Here is a 13,038-nt window from a genome sequence, read left to right as displayed (position 1 = left end):
ATACGGACAATTTGAAAAGTGAGAATTCTTTCGACTATGCTTTTGTCACAAGGAAAGACAGGTTGGAATTTAATCAGCATGACTTGTGTTCAATATTCATCGCTGTACTAATAGCAGTTGCTCTCGATCACTGCTACAGTTTTTGCTGCGTCGTGTGCTTATCTACGCTGACTCACAAAGCGTCTTTATAAACCAGTAGAAAGTTTTTAGTAAACACCCTCTAGTCCAAAAATTCTTGAGAGAAACCATTACTACAGCAACAGGACTGTGTCGTCGTTGTCTGCTGGGTGCGGGGCTCGTTGGCATTAGAGGAGACGTGCGTGTCGCCACAGCAGCCAAGAACGCCACATTGGCAGATGTTGCTCTGGAGCACTATCTCGTGTTAGGATCTCCATATCTGTTTCGTCCAAAAGATGCAAGCGAATTGGAAAAGGCGAGCAAAAATATGCTCCATTCTGTGAAACTGTTGTGCGTAAATGTCAGATGTCATCGCTTACTAGTCGCCGAGATAAAATTGATCCTGGTTCGATTGCGCATCGGACATTGTCATATCACACATTCCTATTTAGTGCGTGGCGCTAACCCTCTACATTGAAAAGATCGTATCGTCCCACTGAGGATTCGGCATATAATCTCATAGAATGTCCAGGATACTCAATCCTCAGAAAACATTTAGAATTAACTAATTATATTAGTCAGGTTTTGGGTGATAGTCCTAGCTTCAGTGACCTCACGCTTCCATTTATTCGTAGAAATAATTAATGTTCTCTGAGACTTCTGTTTTTAGATTTTCCTTGTTATGTATTATTGCTATTTATCTGAATTATTTTCCTGTTATATATACAGATTATTTTTCCTTTTCACTAGCTCTGTTTTAATTTTTGAAACTTTGCTAATTTTAATCTCCTATTTTGTAGAATTTATGTAAATTAGACTTTTTTAGAAATTTTATTTGAATGTGCGTGAGTTTTCTTGGGATTCTCCCGTTTCCTCCCACTTTTTTCATTCTATCATTTCATTATTTGCTCATCATCACTGCTTTAGCCTAGCCGGCAGAACCATGGGACTTAAAGCTTAAAGAATTTATTTCAGATTGTATTTATTTCATATCGACATCAAATGTCGGACATTCGCTTTATTGTGATGGGCACGAATAACCTCGCTGCTGATACCCCGTTAAAACCTAAACAAATTAATAAACTAAAAGATGTGGTAAATGAACAAGGAAACAGGAGATTTAAGTTTTAATAATAATAATATCATTTTTATTTTTTTCTTACAGTTGTGGAGTATAGTTGTCTAGGTGACTGGTTTGTTGATAAGAATCACTACTTTGCCGTTGCAAATACTAAAGAGTCTAGAAAGGACGAAAAGTACCGTTGTTTCCTGAAAAACCGAGATGATGATCTCTACATTGGAGTGTCAATTACTGCAGAATGTAATGTTTTGCAGACTCCTGAAAAGAGTCCAGAGCGTCTTCGTATTACTCCAGGTATGAAAATAATGTGTATAGTTGATAATATAGTTTATTATATCAATACATTCGATACTGGTTTCAAATTCGATCCAGGATAACCATCTTGGCTGTGATCCTACTTTGAGCTTCTCTTGTAAAATCAAGTATGAAGACTGATTTACATTAAGTTGCAGTATAGTTGCTATCACCCCTTCATTAGATTAAATATTTCGAATATAAGTAGTGGAAAAACACAGTTTCCCAGTTTGCATATTTGTAAGGCTCGAATTTCTGTGGCTTCATATTTTTTTATCCTGGAGTCTTGTGAACAAGAAAATATGGTCATTATTGGTCATATTTGAACCATACTTTAACTTTGAACATGCTTGAACATACTTACTGTTTAAAATGGGGACTGGCTATCGACACCTTAGCGTAAAATACAGTGACTTTATTCACTTATATTGTGGGTCCAAGTAAATGGCTACGTTACATTTTCATTTAACATTGGGCGCATAAAAAATGTACAGCCCAAATGGCTTGTCCGATTTAAAAAAATTCCTTCACTTTAGATTGAAAACATCATATTTGGAGACGGTTTCCCCTCTTATATTTTGTTGTGACTCTGATAATAACAGTTACCCTGTCAGGGGACTTTTGAGACACCCTGTATAAACTAATTGTTTTCAAGACCCTCCGTATAGTGCATAAATTTGGGTACCCAAGAATTATGACGTCATAAACTGCTCACTCATATTTCTGGTCTATAAGAAAAAGTTTGGAAACGTATTGCTTCATTTACTATTTTATAAGTACTTACTGGCTTACTTTATATATATAAATAAATTTCATTGTCTTTAAGTTATCTACTAAAATTCAAAAAGTAGGGGTGAACTTGGGGAAAATCCTTAAATTATCATGTTTAAAATGTAGTATTTATAAGAAATACGTTGTTATTGTTATAGATCAAATGAAAGGCTGGGAATGAAACCTCATCTCTATTGATGGGTGGATGCTTTACAACAGATATCAGCAATGTTACAGTTTCCTGAGTTTGCCTGACTGGAGATGTCTGGCTGATTAAGACTCAATCAATCAACGAGTAAAACAAAAACTGTTGGCACTTAATTGTAAAATATTCGCACGGCAAGAGGAAAACATTGATTGAATTTCTCGTAACGGTCGATTTTGTGCTTTTCAACTTTATTAAACATAAGAAATAATCGCAAGGTAGACATTTTTGTTTACTTTTAACGAATTATATAATAATGTAATGTCAAACGTCAAAATTATTCTTGTTCAGAGCATTGTTGCAGCAATATTGACAACTGTTATTTGGTTACCAATTCTTTATCACAATGCATTTATGTGTTTCAGTGAAAGCTGAAGTTGTGGTTCCTGGCTGCAGATTGCCGAGAAACTTCTCTGGAGAATGGATTAACACAGCAAACTTGGACGCAGATGTTGTTATCAATGAAACCCACATAATTGAAACTTGGTATCCAGATGAAGGGAGATACAGAAGAACAATCTATGTATGCCGTGAACAGAGAGACACTCGTTTTATGATGGCCAGATTAACTGTTGATGGTTGGTGAGTAAGCTTCTATATTGTATTTTAGTGCATTGATGTTCAATTCGCGTCCCGGCAACTGCTCTAGCTCACGAAATTTTAAAGTTTAACATTTCCATAAATGTAGCTGCGAAACGTCTGACTAGCTCTGAGAAGTGAGTTGGATTAAAAATCTGTTCCATGACGAATAAAACGAATTATTATCTATTGTAATGGCATGTATTTTACAGTGCCTTAAAAAGGAGACCAAATGGAGAGCTGCGGCCCGGAGAACTCTTTTCGAATCTTATACGGTCTATCGTCAACGTAAGTTTGGACACCTGAGTATTAGTGTGTGTGGTTCTTAAGATTTTGAGTAAATGTAACTTTATCTTGCGAATAATTGCGTTTAAAAGTCAATAAAAGCTTGGCTTAAGCGTCTGAATGCACAAATTATCTGCATACAGTTTCAGCGATATTCAATCGCAATCATGGGTTTTAAAAGCCTATGTTGCTCGAAGATCTACTACTTTGACAGATCTTCGCTATAAAGGTAATGGTTATATATATATATATATATATATATATATATATATATATATATATATATATATAAGTTTTTTCTTGCTTTATAATTGGGGTGGAGCGGTGCGGGGTATCTACCCTTAAATTTCCGGTATTTTGATTTGAATTAAATGTAAACGTCGACAAATTATTCATGTATGCCCCAAAACACTAAATTGTTCCACACACTTTGTCTTGAATGACTTAGTGTAACGGTAACCACCATTTGTAAAACATTATAACCTGTAATTTTATGGCTGATAACTATTTTTATATATTTTGATGCGTCTAAAAGTAAGTCACCTGCTAAGTGACCCATATTTTTCTCTTATTATATTAATTAAAGTAAATTGTTGAAACTATTTTTAGCCTTACTTCAATTGGACCTGAATGCGGTATGTAGTCATTCCGACCGAAAAGAAACAACTGAGCGTTGAGGAACAAAGACACAAAGCGCTGTGCAACCAACTATTCAAAACTTTGAAACCTATTCTTTCAGATTGATGTAAAACATTCCCTGAAGATGCTTAGGACTAAGAAATAGAGCTTCAAAAAAAAAAAAAAAAAAAAAAAAAAATATTTTTAAATAATAATAATAATAATAATAATAATAATAATAATAATAATGCTGTATATTAACTTCACAGGAAATCAGGCTTCGAGCCCACACTTATTTAGTATCCGGAGTTTACTTGTTACCTTAATTATATTTATGTCAGTACTCGTATTTTACCGTTGTTATGTGATGTACGAGTACTGAATGCAATATTTTTTTGTTTGTTTATTTCAATATTCATAATGATATAGAACAGATTTTATAAAACGGTCATTGCACTAAGTGGTAGAGCAACCACCGTCAAATGAGAGACTTGAATTTAATTCACAGATAGTTTAACGATCGGATTTCTTCTTTTCCAATGTGCATAAGGGACCAATTGTTACTTAACCTATTGCAAGAGATCAGGCTTTAAAGAGTAACCTATGAGTAAACACAATAACAACACGGTAATTAACCTAGGCTATCTCATTTTATTTTATTGAATATTAATAACACAAAGTGGATGAGCACCTTACAGGGCTATTATAATCCAGACATAATTATTAATAAGTATGTGGGTCATCCAAAGCAAAAATATACTACGTGAGATTTATGTATAATACAATGCCTTGACAAATTTCAGAGTGAATTCAAAGGCATTATGCTTGTAATTAGATATCTAAGTGATTTACGAGAATAGCTTCTCTTCCAACCAATTTACAAAAATTAAATGTAATAATCATTATAATTGCAACAATTGCAATAATTATAATAATGGTAATAATGTAAAATGCAAAACATTATAATAGTTCCGGGTTTATCATAACCTACAGTTATGAGGATTTGAATGACTTGTACTGCCCTGCCATAATTATGCATAGGAGTATTATTTCCTTCAGAACCAGTGGATTCTAGACTATGAAATAATAGTTTTTGTGACGTATGCTGGAAAACACTTGCTTTCACATTTTCCACAAAACAGAATGTTTTTGTTATATAATTGCTTGTTGTTTTCTGGTGTCCTTCAAGTATGTTACTCCATCAATAATAACTTATTTGTGTTACTTGGTTTTTCCAAAGTGACATTATCATACACTAAAATAATATTGGAGTCTGATTTTCGAAATTTAAAAATTTCGATCAAGTCCTTTACGTTTCCAAGAAAAAGTGTCGGACAGAATATCACCCTCAAAATATCGTCAAGAAGGTGTAGGATTATTCTCGATTTCAGCGATGTTTTTGTTTACAAATCGCAATATTACAGAGAAATGTTTACCGTAAGCAGTGTCACGTATACGTACAATCAAGAGTAATGAAGTAGTACTTTTTTTTTTTTTTTTTTTTTTTTTTTTTTTTTTTTTTTTGTAAGAGCTCTTGAATTTTTACATTTGCTTACCATAAGTTCTATAAATTAATTTTGAATATTTCTTCTGAGATGACTTCTTGAATGCTAAAACGTATTTCCAGCGTGTTGTTCTGCTCGAATTTGAATCAAGGATATGTAGTTGATAGTTGTTCCATAAGCAGTCCTCGACTAGATACGTATCAAAGAACGAGAAGAAGCCTAAGAAACTCCTTTATACAAGGTGGTGTGATGAAATCAAGCTCCTTGTCAGTTGTATATGAAACTGTCATGATTTCGGGAAAGGCATGATGATTTTAGTGACAAAGAGTGGGACTTGACAGTGACAAAATAGTCACGTATATTCGCGAAAAATTAACTGCTTAAGGAGATGAAAAAGAAATAACTTGCGACTACCTCTGTGAACGGGTAGGCGTCGAAGGTCTAGGACGTGAGAATACGAAATCTGAACTCCCTTTGAACAATACCAAACTGTCTAGACTGACATTGTGGAAAAATAGCCTAAGTTATATGAAAGTAAACTAGTAAGTTTTATTCACAAATACATCGTAATTTGCGTTTAATTTAAGACATAATACTGCTTTTTGGATATCCCTTATTGTTGAGAAATGCAGCGCTAACCAGTTGTCCCGTCTTGGTTGTATTTAAGTTGCCTCATTAGCAATATATAAGCCGAATAATTTAACTTTTGGGACCTGATGATTTGTTAAATGTAATTTCTTGCATTTTTTGTTACTAGTTTCGAATTCATACTTTTGTGTTTAATATTTCAGCCAGAAAGACTACATTTGTTTCGACTTCGTTCCTCAACACCATAACATCATTCGATACAGAAAAGGATTAGCAGTTATCACAGATGATTTTCACACAGTATGCTCTTGGGTCCAGTTTCCAAATAAAGGGGCGTGGAAATATGACTTATTCCTAGGTAAGTTCTTTGGTAAAATCTCACTAAACCTTTTCGTTGTTCAAATGGAATGAATATATCGTACACTGAACATTCTAAATATAAACATATCGGTATATTTGTCAGCAAGGAGGTTCGGTGACCGTCCGCAAGGTAGAACGAAATATACTGGTTGTGATTGTCAGGTTTAGCTTCCCAGGCAGTCCAATATTATTCATTGAAATATCATCTTACATTACTATATGTTTGGAAGATTGATCGAAAGTGTTAAATTTCAGATTAATATAAAAGATTGTTTATGGTAACGGATTTGGTACCCTTACCGCTTAAAAAAATATCCCGACACTACCAACGGTTATGCTCGATGTGAAAACCCTGTCTGTGAGCTTCGCCCTGCATCTCAGTTTTCAGTGAAGGAAACTGCATTAAAGACAGTTTGTTCAAGTATATTCCATTCCTCTTGAGAAGCTTTCCGAAACTAGAATTTACGCGGCTAAACTCTCGTTTCGACAACGGGAACCCACAAAAAGTCCATGGGAGATGCATCAAAGAATTCGTACGCGCCCTTGGCGCGGGAGACCCGGGTTCGGTTCCCGACGGGAGCTTATGTGGTTTGGATTCCACGTTAATCAGTAGGTCCACATCTCACATACCGGTAGCCTCGCTGCTGAAAGGGACGCTAAACTGAAATTCAACTCAGCATCAGAGAATTTCACGGAAATATCTGTAAAAGAGATTACATAAATTCCTGTTTCATGTACCGTTCCCTCTATGTACATCACTGTTGACTTCGCTATATGACTGGACGCCTTGCCCTGGTGAATGATAACGCGAGATGTATCGCTGCCATATAGGTTGAAATACCATTCTGATATAGTGACTCCAAAGCGTTCTGGTAATAAGCTGCAGTGATTTTATCGTTTTTGTCCACTCGTGGCGCATAAGTTTGCCATTATAGCAATAACCAACAACAACCATAAATCCAAGTGGAAAACTTCCCCGCAAGTTCACGTACACAGTCAAACCTCTGGAATCACGGGGACGATAGAAGACCCTTTATATCTCAATCTGAAAGGCACACCAATGCCTCGTCCAGAGTCACTACAAACTTTCACCCGTCTTCTGGAAGATGATGTTCTTACAGCTTTCTACCGTAAGTATCCAGTTCAAAGACTTATTATTATATCATTTCAACACTCACTGATTTCATCAATAATACATAAGTGTTTGAACTGGATACTTAAAGTAAGAAATGCTTTTCATATTTCAATCCTATAGTATCTTGAGCAAATATACACATCACACTTGAACTGGTTCTAATCCATTCACATGGATTAACAATCTCCAACACTTTACAAAATTTCCAGAACATAATTTAATTAACATTTATCACACAGCTACTAGACGAATATGTTCCAATAGTGTTGCTAGTTCAATAAAATATATATACATTTTGATGAAATTATGTTCTTAAAACTATGTATGTACATGAAGATATTACGTATTTTATGTTAAGATATAAAATTTAGATACAATGTGTTTTTTTCCTTCTTTCTTTGTAGCAAAAAATCCTGTTCCAGTGCGTTGTCCTGTAGCAGGAAAATATAATTTTACACAGAAAGGAGATGTACCATTCGAAACACGTATTCTAGGTGGTGTTACTCTTTCTCCAAGGCCCAATATTTATTGCAAAGAAAACATATCAGATTTCTCAGTGTGTGACACAGACCAAAAGGAGATTTGGATTGACGAGACGTATTGTTTATCCGTGGATCATTTAGGACGTCCTGTAGATATATACAGTAAGTATACTATACATTTTCATTACTTAAATTGTTTACTTTTAGAGTATAACATTACTTTAGATTCGTAAATTATTAAATACTTTCTCTAAATAAATATTATGTTGGAAAATAAAATTACTTACGAGATCGTGAAATGAAAAATGTAGTTCTCAATCAATTTCAGCCGTTGAAGCTGCAATTATCATCAAGGGTAAAAGGATAGAAAATAGGCAATCGTTAACAATCGATGAAAAATTCAAACTGATGCTCCAAAATTAAAATATGGTAAAAGCTATTAATTTCACCTCTTATTTGTGGAACCTACATTTTTTCCATAAGGTATTAATTACACAAACCCCTACCCACTAGCCTAGTGGCTAGCGCATGGGCCTTTGGTGCACGTGTTCCGGGTTCGATTTCCGGTGAAGACTAAAGTTTGCATGCATTATGATTCTGATTTCACCTTAAACTGTAGGCCGATCTTTCATATAGCCTCTTTGCTGAAAAGAAATGCTAAACTTAAAAATAAAAATAAAATAAAATAAAAATTATTCAGTGCTTGGTATAAATAAAAATCTCAGAACTTGGTAAGTTGGCGACTCATCCATCTTGGAGTGTGGCCGCATTCAAACAACGTTATTCGTATGAGTTAATAATAAATTCTTTTTGTATTGGACTCAGGCGTGATCTTCGTTGGCTAATTGCCTAGAAACGTATTAAGAACATCGTTTCCTATTGTATGTTTCTGTAAATCCACAAATCCAAAGCAGAAAGGGAGAAAACTTGGACACTGAAAGTAATTGTTTCAAAAATATGTATAGGATGCAGTGATGCTGTTTACTGTGGTTTGTGTATATTTCCTGGGACTGACGATATATGCATCAGCACGCGTTGTGGGTAATTAACGTGTTAGGTCATAGTGTTCCGAATGGTATGTTTCTGTATTGTAGAAATAGTTTTACTGAATCTTAACAAAAAATGATTGATAATATTAACGGAAAACAATGTGTGGTAAATTTTAGAATAATTTGGTGAACTTCTGAAAAGAAACTAAATGTTCTTTCATACCCTAATTGAAGTTTCATATCTTCAGGTGTAGGCTTGTATCTCGGTCATTTTTATCACTAAGAATTGTTATTAATAATTGTGTTGTAATAATAAATTCAGTATAAATATTAATGAAAATGATCGCTAATGATGAAGGCGGATGAACTTCGGTATTGTTTCGTAATGACGAAATTAATATGTTAACGCTTTCCAGTATAGCACTATATTTCAATGTTATTTTATTGCATTTGTATTGTTGATGCACAGTGATACACAGTGAAAAATACACGACTGGACCGTGACTCGAATCCTGTATCTTCGGTGTATCGTGCCAGTGCGTTAACTGGTACGCTAATCAGTCCGGACATTCCTTCACTCTTCAAGTCGATGTTCATTCACTATCAACATAATATTTTGTATTGTTACTGTCGACCAAACTACAATAACAAAAACTTGCAACCCTTCAGGAGAAACAAACTTTTCCCTCCTATTTCAACAGATAACTGTAGCTGCCATCATTGTGATTAAAAGAACAAGAGAAGTAGATGCATGAAAGGTGACTTAAGTTTAAACGTAAAAATAGTTCTACATTATACAGTATTATTGGCGTTCAATGATGCATATGGTAAATCAAGAGATGTAATCGAACTAAATGAAATGATACTGGTGAGTGTAAGTTTTCATTTGTATTTTCGAGAAAGTCTGGGAAACATTTTTATTTTCTTGTAAACCTAAAAATTGACGCTGTACGATAACCACACCACCTGATAAAACTGATACGGAAGTATACCTCATCAATCCTTTTATTATAACAGTAGTATACGGTATGGTTACTGATATATAGCCCTGTTTAACTATAACGTCCAAAGATAAGACATTTATCAATTAATAGATGGCAGCGAGCTAAATAAAACAAGAGTGTAAATTCTCATGCGCAGTTTTCGAGAATATCAACAAAACCGAACTTTCATGGCCCTAAAAAATACATCGTTCCTTGGCAATAAAAATTAATACCTTTTATATTGCTAGTACAGATCACTTATTTATTTAAGGTATATTTAAAATAATACATTGTTAAGTAGTAGATGTATCTCTTGGTTGTCTTCTCACGTGATGGATATAGTCGTAAGATTTGATTTGATTTTAGTTTAGTTTAGCGTCCCTTTCAGCATCAAGGCTATATGAATCGTGGGCCTACGCGAGATCCGAACCCATGAGCTCTCGCCAGGAATTGAACGCAGGTCCTTCACGCCAAAGGCGAGTACGCTAACCGCGTAGCTACGAGGGAGCTCTATACTCCTAAGAGTGGTACACATACTCTTAACAGTGACACTACAACCTGTAATTAAAACATAAACATCATAAAAACAATAAACACACATACTACGGAATGGAAGGTATAGCGGAAAGGAAGAAAGGTAACCATCTAATGTGAAGAATTCGAAGATAGGAAGAATGGTCGAAGATAGGAAACAATGTCAGTGACGTTATGCATAGAGCACTCTAATAATAATGTAAGCCGTGTGAAGAGCAAAATTATAATAATCTCAGTGGGGTCACACCATGCTCTGCTGCGTTGTGTTGTGTAGTAATCAAAAAATCATGTTAAGTCCTTCGTTTATATATATATATATATATATATATATATATATATATATATATATATATATATATATATATATATATATATTAAAGTAACTTAAAGACGATGAAGAACATCAAAAATTTACATGTTGAGTCAGATAGTATCATGAACTAATAGTTTTTTGCAAGATCTTTCGTAATAAATTTCAGTGCCTAACAGTTATGACATCATAAACTGCGCACCTAAATTACTGATCTGCAAGAAAGGTTTGGAAACAGTTAGTAGGTTATTTAGTACTATTTTGTGAATACTACTTGGCACACTTTCTACATTTTTCATATTCTTCAGTATCTTTTGTAAATTATTCACTAAAATAAAAATAAATAAATAAGGAAGTGAGGTTGTGAAGACCCTTAAATGTCGAATGTTCACTGACATCTATCAGCAAACTCAACCAACCTTACCATACTTTATGTGTTGACAATGGTATCAGGAAAATTGGATGTTTAACATAATTTTTTGAATTCGTCAGAAGGTTACAAAGTCAAAATATTATTGAACGCTATTAATCAACAAATCTTTCCATAGTCTCATTGACAATTTTGATAGCTTCTGTAGTAAGTCACCGTCAGTCTTTCGTTACAATGTCCATCCGCCCTACGTAAATTTTATTTCTCAGTATTGGATGGACGGATTTGCACCAAAATGGTCATTTCAGATAATTAATGGCTTGCCAGATTTTGTTGAGATCATAGTCTTGTTTGAAATTATCAACAATTGCAGGTCTGTAATCATTTGCTCATATGTGTTCATGAAACAATAGCATTTTGATTTATCGTAAAGGAAACGTTACAATCGCTATTCTTGGAATATTATGCTACAGTTTTTTCCGTTCTTTACAATTAACTTGGTATCATATATGCTTCTAATTATTTTCTTACTTGATTAACCGGTCTTTTGGGTACTGGAAGTAATATTCTTGCTGATACCACCGCGAAATGAACTGCAGCAGATGTTGTAGCTCTGAAATGTGTCCTTGCGTCCTTCGACATGTATACTTACTTTCCTTCGTGCGTTAGGAATGGCAGACGATTCGAGAGCATGTTATGGTAAATAATGTTATATATATATATATATATATATAGCTGTCATTGTTCTTTGTTTTATTCATGACTGACATTGGTGTCATTCGTGATATTAATCTTTGAATTTCGTCATTTTCTAATATGTAAACTATTGTTTACTTATGCCTAGAAATTCTTTGTTTGTAGTCTTTGTTCTTTAACCGCCTGACGAAGATCCTTATTAAATACGGTCAGTCAGTTGATTGAGATGGACAAGGTCAAAAGCCAAAACTGAAAAATATGTCAAAAGTAATATTCCTTAAATAAAAATTTAAACAAACCACTCATTAGCCAAGGGAAGGAAAACTGAGAGCGAAGTCAGCACTTGTGAATGAACAAATCGCACACCAAATCACCATGTAACTACTATACCGTGCACTGAAACAAAGCAGTTAACATTAACGACTACTCAAAATAATTCCAATTCTTGACATTAATTGGGAATATTTCTTCTTTTCCACCAAAACACACAAGCAAATTGCTTTGTGTTGTGTCATCTGCTTTTAGTGTTTTTAAAAATATATTTTTATAATTTATGTAACATTTTATTTATACATTTAATTCTGTCATTTTTTTTTTTTTTTTTTTAATCGACTTTCTCCCTACAAGACGGTAATCGCAGCTAGTTGTTGAAATTATACGGCGAAGTTCATGTTTTTCATATGCAGATGTAACGTATATTTTTGCTTAGTGTTTCACTCGCCTTCTTGCGTTTATTATATTTACAGCATTTTCAGATTGTAATTATAGTTTTGTATTAATACTAGTAAGCAAACTACTAATAGTTGACTGTAACCAGAAAATATTTAACTGGCTGAAAATCAGTTTTTGAGACGATAGAATTAAAACATGAATTTATGAACGGAAACATTCGAAGAGGAGCATAAAACATCAATGCTTAATGTGTTTATTTATTTTAGGTGATCCTGATTACAAACTCAAGTGCATTGGTTTCTGGAAAGAAAATTTAAAATCATATTTAATTACGTATGATGAGCTGGATGCATTTAGTAAATATCGATGTTGGGTAAGTGGATTTGAATTTTTTCAGTTTTAAAGATTTAGATTTGGTAAATATTGCGTTGTTAAGGGTGCTTGTTGGCAGTTTTGGCCTAGTG

General features: G+C 34.0%; 1 protein-coding gene across 1 annotated transcript in view; it reads left to right on the top strand.

Moving 5' to 3' along the window:
* Window positions 1–13,038, top strand: part of udt (protein undicht) — a 40,559-nt gene that overhangs the window by 15,659 nt on the left and 11,862 nt on the right. Inside the window, exons 4-8 of the mRNA XM_081742963.1 lie at window positions 1,283–1,492; window positions 2,834–3,050; window positions 6,247–6,401; window positions 7,943–8,182; window positions 12,841–12,947. Of these exons, the coding sequence (XP_081599089.1) occupies window positions 1,283–1,492; window positions 2,834–3,050; window positions 6,247–6,401; window positions 7,943–8,182; window positions 12,841–12,947 (929 nt within the window). The remainder of the gene's footprint in view (window positions 1–1,282; window positions 1,493–2,833; window positions 3,051–6,246; window positions 6,402–7,942; window positions 8,183–12,840; window positions 12,948–13,038) is intronic.

Source organism: Thermobia domestica, chromosome 16, assembly GCF_964235325.1.
Source record: "Thermobia domestica chromosome 16, izTheDome1.hap1.1, whole genome shotgun sequence".
Taxonomy (NCBI): domain Eukaryota; kingdom Metazoa; phylum Arthropoda; class Insecta; order Zygentoma; family Lepismatidae; genus Thermobia; species Thermobia domestica.
Note: the sequence above shows the minus strand (reverse complement) of the source record. Positions and strands in the feature narration are given on the sequence as shown.